The sequence below is a fragment of the Eurosta solidaginis genome, chromosome 2 (assembly GCF_040869045.1).
Source record: "Eurosta solidaginis isolate ZX-2024a chromosome 2, ASM4086904v1, whole genome shotgun sequence".
NCBI lineage: Eukaryota > Metazoa > Arthropoda > Insecta > Diptera > Tephritidae > Eurosta > Eurosta solidaginis.
In genome coordinates this window covers 196154872-196174792 of record NC_090320.1, presented here as the reverse complement: position 1 = coordinate 196174792, position 19921 = coordinate 196154872, and the positions used below count along the sequence as shown (strand labels likewise).

The window sequence follows — 19921 nt, the reverse complement described above, 5'->3', positions numbered from 1 at the left end:
TTATAAAAAAGCAATTTACGCTAATGCATGGAACGGTGCCTAAGAAGAGTAACAGTCGGAGCACGGCTTATCAATATTTGAATTCTCATTATGTTCATCTTCACCCCACGTCTTTGCTGCTCTTTGTCTTAGCTTAGTTGGAGGGTGAAGAGGTAGAAATATTTAAACTAACTTAAAAGTTGTGGAGCAGAATTTTAGTCCAGTTGGTGTTGAACGCTTAAGAAGACAACGTTTGCCGGAAATTAGAAGCGCCAAAGTTATCTCGATCGATTTTGTTAGTGCCTAATCAGTAGTCAGTGTGTCCAATAAAAAAATATCAAACAAAAATAATTTGAAAAGATCCGCTTAGGGAATGAAAAGATAAAGTAAAGTGATTAAAGAAGAAATATTGTCAAAAGTGAACAAATCGGACAATTTATTTTCATTATCCTTTCGATTTGTTAAATATAAATAATTAGAAGCAATCAAGAAATTTTAGCTTTCGCAAAATATGCCTTCCATCGCTTTGAGTAATAACGACGATCTTGGTTTGGAGAGCGATGAAGAAATAGCATTACAAGTGACCGAGACGCAAGCCGACAAGGTCGATGATGTGCTTACCAATCGCTTGGAGGATATCAGCGAGCATATGAGGCATTTAAATCAGCTTAGCCAATTTATGCAATTCAATGAAGAAAATAATGAACACAAGCGTTCGGAGGTTGTACCATCAACTTCGAAAGGTTGTCCTCTAACACATATGCAACGACCAATACGTTTGAAGAATATAGAAGGCAAGCCAGAGGTCTATGACAAATTGCATACGCAAGGACTAAAGGTGTGTTGAAGGGAAGGGTATACATATGAGGAAAAAGTACAAAGAGTTTGTAAAGCAGTACTCATGCAGCGAAAGGTTCCATCAATTTAAAATTCATGTTTGTATGATTTTATGGGGCAAATAACGTGACATTGCAGGAGAGCAACTTCGTACAAAGTTTCAAATCTTCCCTAGTTCTCTTTGCGATATTTCCACGGTAAAATTATAGTATTATGTTATACACTAAGTGACACATAGTTCAAAAGGGTATATTGAATGCGCCAAGGTTAAAAGCGGGCGTCCCACCAAAAAAGCATCCCTCCCTTTGGAACTCTATATACTTATCTTTTTAAAAACAAAGTAACTAGAACCCACCATATTATACCTTACAAACCTGATGGTAACCCTATGGAGCGTTTATCTATTGCAAATGGTCTAGGTGCCCTTGGATTTGTTAAATCTCGCTAAGACACTTTACTCATCACTGGTCCGTCTAATGCTTGAGTATTGCTCATGCCTGTAATGCCCTGTATCTCAAATAAAGCGTAAATCTTCACATTCCACCGTAGAGAAGTAGGCTTCTTCTTATTAGCTTGCCCACTCTAGAAAATCGGAGAATATCACTGGCGGTATTGTTTAACCATAAGTTCATTACTGGAGGAATTTACTCCGCTGATCTTTTCAGACGATTGAGTTTCGCTGTCCATTTTAGAATATCCCGACTCTGTGTACCTTTTTTTTACCCCTTTGTAGTCAGAACTTTGTTAAAAATTGTCCTCTGCTTATCTGGTGTCTTCAGTACAACGACTTGTACTGCTGTATTAGCTTTGAGTGTACTTTACCACTTGACGCAATGCAATACTCGCCTATCTAAACTGAGAGATACCAGCTACCATTGATATAAAGTTCTTTTTTTTGCAAAGATATTGCTTATTTTATTCATCCATGACCCTTTCAAACATCTTTTATATAAAAGTGGGCGTGGTTAATAACCGTTTTCGTTAATATTTCTTCGAAAAATTCTTTATAGTAAAGGCAACCTTTAACAATTTTTCATTTATGATTAATAATATTCATAAAATTGATTTTATCAAAAGTGGGCGGTGCCACGCCCGTTTTCCGAATGTTTTTAAAATTGTTGTCAAGAGTTTCAACATCAGCCCAACCGTCAAATTTCAACATTCTAGGTGTATTATTTACTTAATAATCAGGTTTTTTGTGTTTTCCAAAATGCTATATATGTAAAAAGTGAGCGTGGTTATCATCCGATTTAGTTCATTTTAAATAGTGATGGGAGATGAGTGCCAAGGAATCCATGTACCAAATTTTAATAAGATATCTCAATATTTGCTCACGTTAACGCATGCGCAGACAGTTGGACTGACAGACGGACTTACGGACATGGCTAAATCAATTCATTTTTTCATCAAGAGTATTTTTATATAAGGAAGTCTATATTATCGCGATGCGTTTATGCCATTACGATCAACCGTTATGTTAACAAAGTTAATAGACTCTGTGTACAAATCATGCCGAGTATAAAAAGTAGGAATGGCTCTCAGGCGATTTCGCTCATTTTCAGAGCAAACAGTTGTAGCGGTGAAAAAAATGTTATGCCGACTTTCGTTCGGATTGCTGTTAGTGCCGCGCCCACATCCCAACATTTTTTTGGATTTTTGTCTTACGTCATAAAGCCAACCCACCTCCCAAACTTCATTAGACTAGCTGTACTCGTTTTTGAATTATCTAATTTTTTCCGTTTTTCTAAATTTTCGATATCGAAAAGTGGGATATCGCTCATTTTCAATACCAATATATTCAAGGTCCAGATAAGCCCGTATACCGACATTGGTAGATATCTCAATATTTACTCAAGTTATCGTGTTAACTGACGGACGGACAGACTGACATGGCTTAATCAATTTTTTTTTCGATACTGATGATTTTAATACATGGAATCTCTCTCGATTCCTTTATACATGTACAGCCAATCGTTATCCATCAATGTTAATATACTATGTGTGAAAAGCACGCTAAGTATAAAAAATGTAACCTTTTATAAAACTTAGTTAGCTTATCCTCTTTACAAAACTGGCCCCAGGTCTTCGTAGTATATACTATAAGTAATAAATCTCGCAAAATACCTTTTTATAATTTCTGGTAATGTGTACAGCTGAAGCTCGTGTGTATTAGCGTTGCCAAATGTCTCGTATTGGCCGGGACATCTCGTATTTTTTACAAATTTTAAAGTGTCCCGCCGGGAAATGTTATGTCCCGGCATTTGCACAATATCAAAATTAATAAATTATAATCTGCTACGAAACATGGCCATATTTGCGGCTTCATTTGTATTCAGGTCACTAGCATATTGCATGCAACCCTGTAAAGAAGAAAAATTCATCCCTACTGTGGTTCTTAATATTGTCAATGTTTGACATTTGCACACTTAAATATTCATTTTGCAAGGCAAGTGTTGTGTTTTAAAATAACGTTTGAAAATGAGTCCATAGAATATTGAATTCGCATTAAACACAGTAAACATATTAATTGTTATCCTGTTTCAAAAAAATATTTGTTATAAATAAATGAGTTTAAAAAGTTTAATTCTATCTAAAAATTATTTCGCCGAAATGAGCAACAACAAAAAAAATAAAAAAATGTAAGGCGCGATAACCTCCGAAGAGATCTAAGGCCGAGCTCTCTTCCAATTTGCGTCGTGCTCCTCTTGATTTTCCCTACAAATTGGCCGGACGGGACCTACATGTTTTATGCCGACTCCGAACGGCATCTGCAAGGCAGATGAGTTTTCACCGAGAGCTTTTCATGGCAGAAATACACTCGCAGCGCTTGCCAAACACTGCCGAAATGAGCCACCCCATACAAATATATAGGTGTTTCTTATTTTTCAAATGTACCGGGAAATTTTTAAAAATCACGGGAATTTGGCCCAAATTTGAGGTTTGTCCCGGGAACCCGAAATAAAAATCTGGCAACCCCAACCCTAGTGTGTATATGAGTTTCCTTTCAATGGACTCATATTTTGGAAAAAGGACAGTACAGTTCTTTTAAATTAACATTTTATTTTTAATAGAAAAATGAATAAATTGGCGCAATATACCTCAGCTGAGATGTAGTCAGAGCTCTTTCCAAATTTTCCTCGAGCTAGTTAAATTTATTCCTACCGATCAACGGAGCAGAACCTACTATGAGTTTTATGCCGACTGCGAACGGGAAAGCAGATGAATTTTCGTTGAGAAGCTTTTAATGGCAGAAATACACTCAGAGGTTTTGCAAAACCACTGCCTAGGAGGACCCCTTTAAGAAAACCAAGCGTCGCCATAATATTCGGACGTTTAAAAATTGTTTACAAAAACCAAAACAATAATGAAACAAAAACAAACTAACGCATAGAGACAAACAAACTAACATGATGACATGACGAACATCTTTCTTGGTAAATAATGGCTTGGGTTTACCTTTATTGAACTACTTATGTATGCCACTGATGCCCACCCTTTAGTAACAATATAGGAGTATCACATAAGTAATGTATATGTAAAAAAGAATTCATAAAGATATGAGTGACAATCGGTTGTTCCGATTTTCCTCTTTCCCACAATACTCACTGCTTATGATCCTCGAAGTGTAAAGATACCTAAAAATGAAGTTTACGATTAATTTTTAAAACTTAAATAAAATGTTTTTCCCATACAGAATTTGACTTGTTCCAATGATGTATGTAAGAGCAGTATTATGAGTAACTATGTAGCACCATTGCAGCCACGTAAACAGGATGATGTACTCGATCAGGCAAAGGATTTTATGAATCAATATTTTGCGTCATTGAAAAAGTAAGTTTAGCTAAAGCTTTTTATTAAGTGGCATATGTTATTATATTTTGATTAAATCGTTTTTGAAGAGGGACGTGATTCCTAATTTGGAAAAAAAAATGATTATTTTAATAATTTTAAAATGATCACTAGAAGTGTTTATACCAAAATGGACTAATTTTCCCCTTTCAAAATGCAATTAATCATTGTGACCACTGAACGGCTGAGATGTATATCATCATTATATGCAGGTTTCTAATACTCAGTGGAATACCAAAATATTTAGGCTGCCGTTTCGGAAACGCTCTAAGAAAGTTGTAAAAAAGCGCTACATTGGAATTTGTTTAAAGGTTCTGTCCCAGAAAGCTTTCCAAAAACGCCCTATTTAAGGATTTTATTGAATTCGACTCTAGTTGAAAATTTAGTTTAAGAATACCTTTTTGCGATTTTTTCTTGAATGATCTCTATCTTAGCGTTATTTAAGAGCATTGGAGGGGGAAGGCAAGGTGTTTATGGAACAAATTCTGAGTTAGCGTGTCTTCCAAATAAATTCCGAGAGACAGTTTGTGTAAAAACTTAAATTATCGTTTGCTATACAGAGGAATTCAACAAAGAGCTAGTCTTACTTTGAGTTCTGATTTTTGGTTAAGGGTAGAATATTTAAAAATATTTCTTCTGAATTTTTTACTATTTTGCCCTCACAGAGCATCGAGTCCACGTCATGAGGCGCGTTGGCAGGAAGTACAACAAAGCATTGAAGCCACTGGTGAATATCAATTGACTGAAGCTGAGTTAATATTTGGTGCAAAGCTTGCATGGCGCAATGCTTCTCGCTGTATTGGACGTATACAGTGGTCCAAATTGAAAGTAAGTACATCTAGCCTTCTTCAAGGACTATGTTCGCATATTTTCTAATTTACACATTTTTTGTGAAGAACTTTATGTCGGATTAATAAATTCGAAAAAGATAACAAAACTGTCTCAAAATAATAAATAAATTTGAAAACTTTTGTTTTGTTGTACATTTATTAAAACCAGTTTTTACTCTTCTGGGTTTAGGTATTCGATTGCCGCCATGTTACAACAACTAAAGGCATGTTTGAGGCTTTGTGTAATCACATAAAATATGGAACAAACAAAGGCAACATTCGGTGAGTGAACTTGAAATAAAAAGTTTAGGAATACATGTTGTTCAGGCGCCCTGAGGGAATATTCAGGCCTTAGCTTTTTCTCTCGTAGCAGCGTCTTCCAAGCGAAAGTTGGATGCGGTGTATGAATTGCTATCCAGTGCTACTACGGTTTTAGAATTTAATATCTACTCGGAGAGCCCAGCAGCTATCATAGAGATATTCCGGGCAACTGTCAAGCGGATCTCTTAGCCGGCATCGGTACAACTGTACCGGATAAAGGATGCTGTAGGGATTTCGGGACTCCGATGGCCACCTGTGGTCTGCTGCTGCATAGATAGGCCTCGAGTCAGCTCACAAAGCATTTGGCGGATACCACCTCTTAAAGGATGGCAAGATCATTCTGGCCGGATGTGGGTGGCAGGAGGTCTGCCGAAATGATTGGGTTTACTAAGGTTCATCTATCAATAGTCATTGGGGTTTGAACAGGACACTTGGAGGATGATGAGTGGAATAATCGGCCAGAACTTGGCAAAAGTGCTTCGGTCGCGACTCACTTGGATCTCCGGAGGATTTATCCATTCTCAATAGAAACTATGTCGTTGCTGTGCAAAGACTCTGTTTGTAATTATAGCTACGTCACCGTAATTTTATATGGTACCACAACGCACCTTAATGCTGTCCAAGTGAGCTTTCCCTACCAGGGCAGATACCAGCTAACCTACCTCCTTCTTTCCCACTTGCTTTCAATTTGCAGCCGACGTTATCGTTTCTTGATTATTATGCAGTTAAGAGTTTGTTTAACTTGCGAATTTGTTATTGTAGTTGCGGTCATTCCATTCGAGTACTGTGTCTCGTTTGTTAAGGTCGTTGTTACTGCTTTGTAAAGCTTAGCTCTGTTGAAGGCGGAAGAGATAAGGACTTGTCACGTGGATTATACACAATATATAAAAATAAATCGATCGACACAGCAAGAATACAGAATTATTATTATCAAATTTGATTGTAATCGTATGTATTTATAATTTTATAGTAAATATTACTAAACATATGTAAAGAATTCTTACTTCTAATATTTAGAAGAAAAATGCTACTGATAAGCATAACAAAGACGCTCCCATATTGCCTAATGAATATGACTCAAAACAATATTATAAATAGTAAAATATAAAAACGTAGCAGAGCATTACAATTAAATTAAAATAATGAAATACAATTTTTTAACTTAATTAAGCGAAAGTAATTTTATTGGTACAAAATTATGCATGAATAAATTATTCGTAAATAAATTTTTGATTGAAAGTTTCGTTAGAAACTCAAAATATACTTACTCAAATATAAAAAAAATTTGTCCAGGTTCACGTTACCTGGTTATCAGCTAATCCGATTATGGCTGGCTATTGATTGCGGAGTGTGCATTTACCATACAAACCATGTCGATTTGTTATCGACAAGCTATTAACTTGTTATCGGGTAGTTAAAATGACGAGCTTACGGCGTGTTATAAATAAAATAAGCGTTGTCGTTAAGTTATCGATGCATTATGGGCATGCCATAAATTTCTTATCGAAGTGTTATCGGTATGTTATCGAAGTCTCAGTTTGCTATCAAGATTTATCCGTTCGTTGTTGTTAGAAGCGATAGCAGACGGATAAATCCTCAATATCGGCTGTAACCGATATGAGGGAAATGATGCTCTTCTCAAATAGTTCCGATACTAAGTAGTTGCGAAATCATTTCGAAAAGGTTCCAAAGATCCCAGAAGACGTCTCAGATATGTAAACTGATCCTATGGTAGTAAATACATTAATACGAAAAGAGTCCGAATTTGTTACAGAATAGTACCGCAGTCTTACGAATTTTTTTAGAAAATATACGCAGGTTATTCCTTAAAGCAGCGATCGCCAGTAACTTCATATGGAAGCGTGACCACACCTGCTTTGAAACAAAATTGATATCCAAAAATGAAAAGAAAAAAAAAAAAATGGCGACTGACCTGGTAATAAGTACACTATAAAAAAAATTTAAATATATATTTTAATTTTTAGAAATATTCAAAGTTTATTTTTTACTTAAAAATTCAAATTAAATAATAAAAAAAAATTTAAGTTAAACGGTTTTATTGAAAACAATACTTACATGAAGTAATAATAATATTAAAAGCTGGAAAATAATTAGGTACTAATCATCACACTCCTCATCAATCTAGGGCGTTGATCAGACAATTAAATAAAAGCGTTGGGCGCGTGAAATTTCTAAAAATGTGAGGCGTAGCATAACCTGATTAAGGTTCAGTTGGTCTTATATAAGACTATCAATAGAAAATTACTTCATGTAAGTATTGTTTTCAATAAAACCGTTTAACTTAAAAATTTTTTTAAATTATTTTATTTTCAAGTTTTTAGTCTTTATTTAATCGCCTATTAATTCTCATTCTATTTAGTTCATTTAGTGACTCATTATTACAAGGACTTTTTCCTGACAATTTGTTATAATCTAAGTCCTCAATACATAATCCTTCCAAAGACTTTACTCGACTGTGCGCCACGTATGCTTGTCCCTCCTCCAACTCCAAAATATTCTGATGTCACTTCTACCGGACTGTATGTAATATTTGTTCCAAATATGAGCCAAATCAGACCACAAATACAATATTTTTTAATATCTCGATCTTTGCGCCACCTAGCGCCGATTTTTTTCATAGGTCGCTTTCTATTCCTGTGTGTATTATGTATTCCAAATATGAGCCAAATCGGACCACAAATACGATGTTTGTGAATATCTCGATCCTTGCACCACCTAGCGGCGATTTTGTTCTTATTATTGCATTGTCATCGGGTTCTGAACTATATTCCAAGTTTCAAGCTTGTAGCTTATCAGGAAGTTACTTAAATTTCAATTACAAGATTCGTTCAAAACGGCCGTGCATGCAGCCTATCAAGTCAAGCTAAATAAAACCGTTTAAAAATACGGTCTGCGCATGTACGTCATGGGATTTGGCCAACAGAGGGACGAAATAATCTACGTTCTGCGTATTTACGCACTCGTAAATAATACGGTAAAGTAGTCAACGCTAAATCAAGTTTTATTATATTATTTATTGTATTCTATTAAATTTTTGTTAGTGCATGTCTGTTCTTCATTTTGATTTTTCGAGAATATAACGACAAACAATCAGCGAACAGAGAGCGTTCAAAATTAAAGTATCGCATTGTTTTCTTCAATGCATTTAAAATACTTCTGCATGCGTTCAATTAAATAAATTAAACAAAGCTTTAATGATTTCGTACAGGTAAACCAAAAATATACCCAAAAATATTACTTCAAAAGTCATTTTACACGAAATTATAGCAGTTTAGTTCCTAATGGGCACAGCAGAATACATTCGGTTAAAAGCGAGAGAATAGAATGCGTGGGCGCGGGGATGTGGTGCGCTTGCCTATGCGGTGCGCTTTCCTAAGCGTTTTACAAAAACAATTCCGTGAAACCGCTTATGGGGTGACGACCGCTGCCTTAAAGGATTCAGACACCATTTATCGAAAAAATCTATCTATCGCTTCAACATAAACGTGATGCATCGCTGATCGGAACTAAGTTTATTTAACTTTTATGAAAATGTAGTAGTATATTAAGTTGGTGCTGAGCTGAGTTGGTTTTGCCATGTCCGTCTGTTTGAAAGATATATTTTGATGTCCGATTAGACTTTTGTCGGAACCGGCCGAATCGGACTACTATGGCATATATCTCCCATACAACCGATAAGAGGTTTTGTTATATCTCCCTCACCTTTCTAGCAAATAGCTTAAAATTATACCAGCTGATTTGCAGGTAGCAGTCATTGCCGTCTAAAAAAATTGTCAAGATCGGTCATAGTGACAGTGAATTTTTAAATCACGTAGAGAGTATTTTATCAGAAGTATCAGAATCAGGTACGAATTCACTTCTAGTTGGAGATTTCAATATAAACTTAAATATCAACTCTTCGAGTAGCTACAAACTGAATGAAATTTGTACTCGTAGCGCAATGAAACAAAAAATAAATTTCAATACAAGAGTCGCAGAAACTTCTCAAACAAAAATAGATTTATTATATGCAAAGGCTGATATACTGTCTTGTGTAAATCTTGAAGACCACAGAATATCCGATCACGAAACTATTTCATTTGCTATAAAAGTAAGTAATTCAAACCCTTTACGAGGAGTCATTTCATCAATATCTTGGGAGAATTATTCTGCCGATAACTTGACGGCTCTACTGAGGAATTGCGATCTTAGTTTAATAAGAAGCATGAATGTCAACGACATGGTCAACTATATAAATACTTGTTTACTAGATTGTATGCGAGTACTAACGTTTGAAAAAACAGTACGGTAAAGTTAAGAAATAAATGGTATGACCAAGAATTGACAGAATTGAATAAACTAAAATACCGGTTGCACTCACAAGCTGGAACAACGGGTGACTATACTGAATATAACATGGTCGCGAAGTACTACAAAAAACTAATCAAATTTAAAAAAATTAAATACATGGAGAATAATATTGACATCAATAGTTCAGAGAGCAAGCTAATGTGGAAGCATCTTAAGCATGCTGTAAACTTAACGTGGCGACAAGAAAAGATCTTGACGGTGATCGTAAAAGGTGTGACATATGATACACCTCGCGATATTGCTGAAGCATTGAACTCCTTCTTTATAGATAGCATTGTTGATATAAACAGGGAAATTGAAGTTGTTCAGAGTCAGAACGACTTCCAACTTACAGCTAGGTCATGTTTAAAATTCGAAGAAATTACGGTTGAGGATGTTATACGTATAGCAAAAAGGTTCAAAAATATAACTGGGGGAAAAATTTACTTTCAGAAGGCGTAATTAAAGATTCGGTATCGTACTTGGGTTTCTTCTATGCAACCGTTATAAACAAATCTATGACTACTGGAATAGTGCCAGACATGTGGAAAATTTCCACAATAGTACCAATTAGGAAAGTAAAAAATTCAGTAATGGCAGAAGAATTAAGGCCGATAAATACATTGCCGAACATAGAAAAAATTATGGAAATTGTAATAAAAAATCAACTGCTTAATTACTTAGAAAATAATAAAATCCTTATAAAGGAACAATCCGGTTTCCGAGAAAGGCACTCTTGCGAGACGGCGTTAAATTACGTCATATCTAGCTGGAAGGAAGAGCTGAGCCTAAAAAAACATATAATAGCAGTTTTCATTGACCTGAAAAGAGCGTTCGAAACAATTGATAGGAATATAATGCTCGATAAACTACAAAAAATTGGTATTAGGGAAAATGAATTGCAGTGGTTTAGAAGTTTCTTATCAGACTGGAAACAAAGAACAGCCATCGAGTCAGTAGCCTCATCCGAGGCACAAGTGGTCATAGGCTTACCACAAGGGTCGGTATTAGCACCAATCCTGTTCAACATTTACATAAACGATATATCATCAGCACTGAAATATAGTAAAATCAGGTTGTTTGCAGATGATGCGCTACTTGAAATAAATGAAACGAACATTTCAATAGCAAGGAGCAAAATGCAAGAAGATTTGGACTCATTTTATAGATGGCTTTGCATTAATAAACTCAAGCTTAACGTTAACAAAACTAAGTTCATGGTTTTATCTAGGACGACCAATAAAGAAACACTTAATTTAGATCTAAAAATAATGAATACGAGCATTGAGGATGTCAAAATATTTAAGTACTTAGGGATCCTGATTGATAATAAACTGAGGTTTACGGATCATATTGATTATATTGTTGCAAAAATGGGCAAAAAAATTGGATTTTGGAAGAGATCGTGTAAACTTATTAGTAAGAAATATAAGTTGAAAGTTTATAGATCCATCATAGAACCACACTTCTTATATTGCCCTACAATATTCTTTATTGCCAATGAAACACAAGTAGACAGGTTACAAATTATGCAAAACAAAGCTATGAGATTTATATTGAAAGTGAAGTACGACACTTCCATAAAGAGTATGCTTAATGCACTAAACTGGTTGAGTGTGAAACAGTTGATATTTTAGCATAGTATGAAATTTGTATTTTATATCAAGCATGGTAAATTACCAGCCTACCTAAGTGAAAAACTTGTTTATGTGAATGAAACCCATTCTTACATAATCAGCGAAAATAATAATTTTAGATTACCTCTTCTCAAAACAGAAATGGACAAGCAAAATATATTTTACAAAGGCCTGAAATACTTTAATGAACTACCTAATCATGTTAAAAAATTGTGAAAACTTAAACACCTTCAAAAAAAAGTTTATTAGAATATTGCAAAACCATTCCAATAAGATAAAATATTTTGTATCTGTATTTCATGTTACTGATCCTTGAGCGTACATGGCAATCCAAATAGACACAGAGGAACCTTATGCATCAGCGCAAATACATATATCGCTCGCAATCAAATTGGGAAAGAATTCCTGAAAATATCGTACCAGACAAACAGTTCATGTGAATCACGTATACTCCTGCAACAATGATATATTATAATTAATTAAAAAGCTGGTACAGGGAGGATTGAAAACACGTCCTTTCCAACCGTCCGATAAGAGTGGCTCATTCTGCTGAGCTGCTGGCTTTTGGGTTGACCGGAATCAAATGCATTCCGACAGCACACATAATAAAACTGTAATCATACGTCTTGGACTAGGGCAGGATTGTGAACACGTCCTTCCAACCTCCCAATGAGATGAGTCCAAGACTCGCCCGTTGGGACCACCAGTTCCCGTGCTGATCGGAATCTCATGCATTCCGACACCCCAAACGCTAGAAATACTATTATAATTAAAATATATTTATAATTTGTAATAATCTAAGTTTTAGGCTTAAAACGCCGTAATAATAAATAATAATAATAATAATAATAATAATATATATAATATGTTTGCCATACTACCGATTGCTCAGATTCGACATTTTTCGTAATTTCTTACTCATTTTAACAACTAGGAGCTTGAAATATTTTCAAATGCTTGCTCATATATAGTATAAATTGTCACCTTCAAAAATTCTCCAAGTTCGGTATATGTATTTTTTTAAAACTCAAGTGATGATGGCCGCAATAATTTCGGTATTAAAGCTCTTTCTATTATATCTATATTTATAGTTCGGCTATTACACTATTCCCACAACGCACTGATGGCTTACATGATTATCGCATTTGGAACGGCGAGTTGATTTCGTATGCTGGCTATAGGCAGAGCGATGGTACAGTTATTGGAGATCCGTTAAATGTGGAATTTACTGAGGTAAGTGTTTTATATAAATTAGGTATTTTACTGTTAATTCACGAGAAATTTATGAAACATAGAATTTTTTATCTCCTTGTTTTAGGTTTGTACCAAATTAGGTTGGAAAGGTAAAGGCACACAATGGGACTATCTACCACTTGTTGTTTCCGCGAATGGCGAAGATCCCGAGTTTTTTGAATATCCTGAAGATGTAATATTGGAAGTGCCATTAACACATCCAAAGTGAGTACATTTGTTTTTTAGTTTTTTGATAATTTAATACTATTAAATTTGAATGAGCTTTATTGAAATTTCAATCAAAATTGCACGTATACTTATATATGAATATATGCACTCAAAACTATTAACCAATACTGCAAACTTATCTGCTTTAACCGCAACAAAGTGGTAAAAAATAAAATTAAAGAAAAAAAAACTTTTTTAAAAATAAGCTTTTATTATTTTGGTTAATAAAATTAACTAAAAAGTAAACAATAAAATGACTCTAAAGAAATATAACACTTTATAAGTTCATTGTAAGCTTAAACGATAATTAGGCTTTTTCGTCTGCGACAAAAAAATTCTATATTGTACATAATTATATATTTTTAACATTAAAACTTTACACCTAAATTATTAAATCTTACAGTTTATATCACAGTCCTAATTGTTCTAATAAAAAACGTATTAAATTTTGATGGTATAATTAAGAACATTTAGGATCTCATTTTCTTGCTATCGCAATGTAACACGCTTTTATTGGAACAATTAGAACTGTGATATAAACTGTAAGATTTAATAATTTAGGTGTAAAGTTTTAATGTTAAAAATATATAATTATGTACAATATAGAATTTTTTTGTCGCAGACGAAAAAGCCTAATTATCGTTTAAGCTTACAATGAACTTATAAAGTGTTATATTTCTTTAGAGTCATTTTATTGTTTACTTTTTAGTTAATTTTATTAACCAAAGTAATAAAAGCTTATTTTTAAAAAAGTTTTTTTTTCTTTAATTTTATTTTTTACTTTTTAGTTCGTTTTATTAACAAGTAATAGAAGCTTGTTCTTAGAAAAGCTTTAAATATAAGTAAAGGAGGTGAAACAAAAATACATATTTCAGTTACATCTGCGTATAATCAGAAACGATATAATATAGAGATATTGCATAGACGAAAAATCGTGTGAGTCAAGCTTCACAAAATTCTAGTAGGTCACATTCACCACTTACCACAGAAGAATTTGTTAAACTACCACTGTCTGTATTTGTTATTTAATAATTATTTGTACACTTTTTATTTAGCTAATGTGTTCAGAATTTTAACTTTTACTCACTAAAACTCCAATCAGTGTATTTCTGTGCTTAAATTATGTTAAAAATTGTGTTAAAGTTTTTGGTGTGGTGAAAGTGACCTACTAGAATTTTGTTACGCTCCGCTGCTTTCCACCGAAGTTCGCGCATGCAATATCTTTATATTCAAAAATTTTTGGTATAATGCGGATTGGAATTTGTTAGTACATATTTTATGCGCAGCAACTTCAGCGGTGTATTCAAAGTTTAAAGCATAGTAAATATAAGTATTGAAGTCATGAGCCTGGGCATTCGCGCAATTTTAGTGATGTAAATTGCATGGCGCCAGCGCCAATGCGGTGCCAGCTCAATGGTAGCTCATTGACGAAATGACTCCAAGCGAATTTTTGGCGCTACTTAGTAGTGAGTGCGTAGTACATTTTACTTGCGCTATTGAGTGAAACGACTTTTGTGTGTCAGGCACGTGTTTGGTGTTATTGGCGCTACTGGCAATGATGACACTGAGCTGTTGACGGTAGCGCTGGTAGTTCAGATTTTGAATCAGAGAAAGAATTGATGACCCGTGTAAATTATTATGGATTTCGCCGTGTAAATTATTATGGTGTATTTGTATATTTTAGATTTAATGCACAATTAATATATGTGTGTTTGAGCGGCCAAATAATAACAGTAGTATTGCTAAAGTGCTGCTTAGTTGATGGAATGTCGCTAATTTCCTAGTGATGATCAGCAGATTGTCAATATTTCGTTCAACGGACGCGCGAAATTGCCACATCTGCTCAAATTTTCCAAGATTTTCCATTCTTGATTTAACTTAAGCTGTTATGCCAATATTTTTCAGCCAGCTTTTTTCAAATAGTTAATTTTTCCAAAAGCAAAATAAATTACAGAAAAGATTACAGAGTTAAACAGCCTTAAAAATTCAGCTATGTTGGTTATACACAGAAATACAACAGAGGGTTGTGTCTCCGCTTTTCGCAAGCGTTGAGATTCTCCACGCGTGACACGCGTGATTCACCACGTCCAAATATCACAATCCACGGATAGGTACCGGCGGGTTTGTATGGGACTTAGGCTGTTATGCCAAAGTAAATACAAATCTTTACCGATAACTGTGTTATCGATTAATTTATCGAATTCTAACAAAGTAATATTGCATTGTCATCGGAGTTATACATGTGTGCAAAATTTCAGCTCAATCGGACACCGGGAAGTGTATCAAATTTAACTTGCAAGATTCCATTACAGACAACAAAAGTGAAACTAAATAAAAGCTTATAATAAACAATTAATGCGGTTTTACACAAAAATGCAATAACTACAATAGTGTTTTTATACCATACACTGACGTACCCAGTAGGAAAAGTGTATAATTCAAAACTAATGTGCTTCTAGTGCATTCGGACCATTACTAGTTCGGCATCTATCTCTTTTACTTGCTTTAAACTGACGAATTTCTCCACGCTGCATTGCTTTTTCTCTAGTCCCGATATAGATAAAAGCTCCCAATTTAGAACTAGTTGTTTATTGGTACTATTTCGATATTTCCGAACTATACCGAAATTCTACATTTTGCTTATAGTACGATAGTTCCAAAACAAGGTTATGCATAACATCCTAAAAACTCAGTTTCCACTAGTATTCTTCACTATCACCATAGGGTTGCACTGTCACTAAATTTTTAGCGAAAAATAATGCGAAACATTTCACTACCAATAAAAAGAAAAAAACTAACCTTCTTATATCAATTACATACATTGGTATATATTATAAATATGCAAGTAAAATGCTAATATAAACTGTTCCCGTTATTCATATTAGAGAAAAATTACAAACTGCCATTGTTACTAGGACATGTTTCTGAAGCTGAGTAACGAACTCGGAATCTCCAACATTCATATTTTATACTAGTGGGCAGGTACCTTTATCCACTCAGTCATATGAATGCTCCACTCCATGCTTTCCAATTTGTCACTAAGTTTGTTAACTTTGTAATTTTTCTCTAATATCAATAACAAAAACAATTGTATAAAGCAATATATAGCATGTCTCGCTAACTAAATACAGATTAACTGTCCCCGATAAGAGTCCCAAATTATTTAGTAATGGTATTGAAAGGGCGACACTTTTAGTGGTAGTGTAATTTTTGATAGTCCTAAAATGCTGAAACCTGTTCCGAAATTTTATATGCATTTTACATTTCCGATGCAAAAAATAACTTCCAATTTAGGCTGAAGTCTGAGTAAGGCTAACAGCAAAGTGTTCGCTATAAGCTATGCTGGGCGAGAAGCATATTTTATTACATACATATGTATATACGTTTTAAAAGCTTGAATCGTTCCTGAAACTGTGACAGCTTTTGAAATTTTCCTTAAGAAATCATTTTCATAGCTTTCTATCTTTATATTATAGCAACGCTTTTCGCTCCGTTCTGTCGTCAGCTTAAGAGTGGGAAGCTATGAACATTATTTCTTGTGGAAAATCTTTTCTTTAAAGTTGTCAGAGTGCCAACAAAGTTTTAAGTCTAAAAAATATATGAAAACAAATATCGCTTAACGCCTTGCATAGTTTATGTGCATATATCAAATACGGTATCTTCACTAGTTACTAACTGTCGATTTCTGAACTAGCGAAAATCTAGTTGCTACGCGAAATTTGCATCACAAGTAACTGACTAACCTATAATCATGGGCAAAATGTATGTACTCATGCCACACCGTTACAAAGGAACATATTTAAACTGTATGAAACATTTTGTAACAGAATTTTTGAATACATAGTTAACCAGCCAAATACTTGAACCTGCACTGCATAACATGCGGGCCAGTGGTAAATGTTTCACTTTAGCCCTTTCATTTTATGCGTGTTTCAATGTCATATATCTATATTTCGCCACACGCATGTGTTGTCTACTAAGGATACGCTCATACTACGGCGTAGATTAATAAATTTGCAATAAAATGTGTGATTTGCCTCTAAAGCGTGCCATCAAGGATATTTCTTTAACGAGTAATTGGTTTAAAACTAATACTGTTCACCTGCATTGAGAAAATTGTATGCCCTGTCTGTTTCAGTTTTAAAAAGGCTATATTCATATATATGTACATATATGACAATTATAACACTCAAGCTATTCGCGGAATTTTTACCGATCTGCACCACTCACTCTTTTCTTTCGATTGAATAAAAATATATAAATAAAAAGAAGTAAAAAGCAAATACACCACCGCTAAAGATTTTAATTGTCTAAAGATTTAATTGACCTTTTGGCAGCTTGAGAAGATATTAGTTGACTTTATTACCATTTCAGTAAAACAGAATGATCGTTATGTTGAAATTTGACCTTGTGCACATTTAACGTTGCCTTTACTTCAATTAACCTTGTGACCATTTGAAGCGGTTATCCGTCCTATATTTAATATGCCTACAGAATTGATAACTAGCAATTAAAATATTCTTTTATGCGTTCAACTGTTTCTGTGTTATAGCGGCAAAAGCGCGAACAGTCGCTCAATCCTTCAACGCAATGTAATTGATAAATGCAGTCAATTTGCTCAAATTTTGTATGTGGACTAACATTTAGGTTGCCAACAAAAAGATTTAAAATTTTGATAAATTGGGGTGTCATCGCCCAGTCCAGTCATAATAGATAGGATATATGTTTCATACGATAATAGCCGTGTTTTTTACATGTATATGCGTCCACGTTTATGTGTAAAAAACGCTTATCCTCACTTAGATAATGCTTAGGAGACCCATCCAGCGAGAACTAGCTACAGAACATGTTGTACCGAAAAGCGGAGACACAAACCTCTGTTGTATGCCTGTGTATAACTTATAGCTGAATCAGTTGCGATAAATAGTGGACACACACCATTTGTAGTAAACACAGCTAATACTAACAACTTATAGAGAACTGCATGCTTTATAACTTCGTCTGTTGGTTGGTTATTGTGCCGCCCGGATACCAAAGATCCGAAGCCAAGTAACGCAGGGGACGCCATTTTGATGCACATTTCTCCTAGAACCAGTTGTTTGCTGATTTCGTGTGGCCAGTCGGTACTCTGTATAACTTCGTACTGAGTAAGTAATACGAAGAGGGATATTTGCGAAAATCTACATTTGGCAACCTTTGACTTCGAATAACTTTAAGACGTCTACAGCTTAAATAAAACGTACCCAAAATTCCAATTTTTATTTCAAATTCCAAGGTAAAATCTTAACATGGCACGCTACCATCATATGACCACTTTCGAAATATGATTTCTATGAAAATTTGTTGATATTCAATGATTTTATATAAAAGCTTGAAACATATCGGTTTTGAATATATGCATTTTTAACACATTTTAACTCTAAATTAAGTTCCGCTTGATAGCAAAGTATTTTGAATATATTTTATATCATACATTTTGCAACTTTATTTGCAGCTTTGAATGGTTCGCTGAATTGCATTTACGGTGGTACGCCTTGCCTGCTGTCTCTTCGCTGATGTTTGATGTTGGGGGCATACAATTTACTGCAACTGCATTCAGCGGTTGGTATATGTCTACCGAAATCGGTTGTCGCAATTTGTGCGATACAAATCGATTAAATATGTTGGAGGTAATTAAAAAGGGTAAAAGATACCTTACTCATTGGAACGTTATATGGGGCTTACTGTTGCTTTATAAAAGTAATTTTTTATGTACTATTAATAAAGTATATTGTTTCTGTTCAGACTATTGCTACTAAAATGCAACTTGACACGCGTACCACGACAACGCTATGGAAGGACAAAGCCTTGGTAGAAGCCAATGTAGCTGTTTTACATTCATTTCAAAGCCGAAACATAACCATTGTAGATCATCATACAGCTAGCGAAAATTTCATGAAACATTTTGAGAACGAATCGAAAATACGGTAAGTAGAGGGGGTTGAAATAGCTTAAGGCCCGTCACATAATCAGTTTTTCATGCATGATGAGTAGATTGCATGTATTTTTATGGAGAACGGCAGATCGAGCGACACTCGCGCCATCTGACATGAAAATGTGGCCAATTTCCAACTTTTGTTGCATGCAATGCATAAGACGAAGAATTCGACATTTGCTTTGGCTAAGGGTGCTTTAACACTTTGCACGTAAATTTATTTTTCACACTCGCTGGTACTTTTCTAACATTTTTGAAAGTTAAAAACTGCAATTTAACAAATGAATAGAACACAAAATATGTTAGAAAGTATTTTTCTTGTATAGTCAGAATGTTTTTAACAGTTGTTTGCAAAATTTTGTATGTGAATGCGAAATAGGGCGAAATAAACTTCAATTGCTAAGCCTGAAGTTCCTTTATATTTGCAAACGCAACATCTTGCGTTATTGTGGCGATTTTACTTGCATTCATAAAATTGCGTTGGTTGTGGCTCGTCCTTTACTTGCTTCTCAGCGGTCTATGCACAATGGGATGTTTTTTCGTCTAGAATATATTTCCGTGAAGGCCTCGCAACGGAATATTTGTTTCGTGACACATTTACTTGCAAATGTCAAATAACTTCAAGCCCTTACCCATCTTATTTTAATTTAATAACGAAGTATATATTCAGTTATTATAGATAA

At 34.4% G+C, this 19921-nt stretch overlaps 1 protein-coding gene across 1 annotated transcript in view; it reads left to right on the top strand.

The window, feature by feature from the left end:
- The first annotated feature begins 214 nt into the window (after positions 1–214).
- LOC137240469 (nitric oxide synthase-like) overlaps positions 215–19921 on the top strand; it is a 91241-nt gene continuing 71534 nt past the window's right edge. The window contains exons 1-8 of the mRNA XM_067766782.1: positions 215–817; positions 4511–4647; positions 5331–5493; positions 5686–5777; positions 12895–13036; positions 13122–13261; positions 18759–18933; positions 19049–19230. Of these exons, the coding sequence (XP_067622883.1) occupies positions 491–817; positions 4511–4647; positions 5331–5493; positions 5686–5777; positions 12895–13036; positions 13122–13261; positions 18759–18933; positions 19049–19230 (1358 nt within the window). The 5' untranslated portion in view covers positions 215–490. The remainder of the gene's footprint in view (positions 818–4510; positions 4648–5330; positions 5494–5685; positions 5778–12894; positions 13037–13121; positions 13262–18758; positions 18934–19048; positions 19231–19921) is intronic.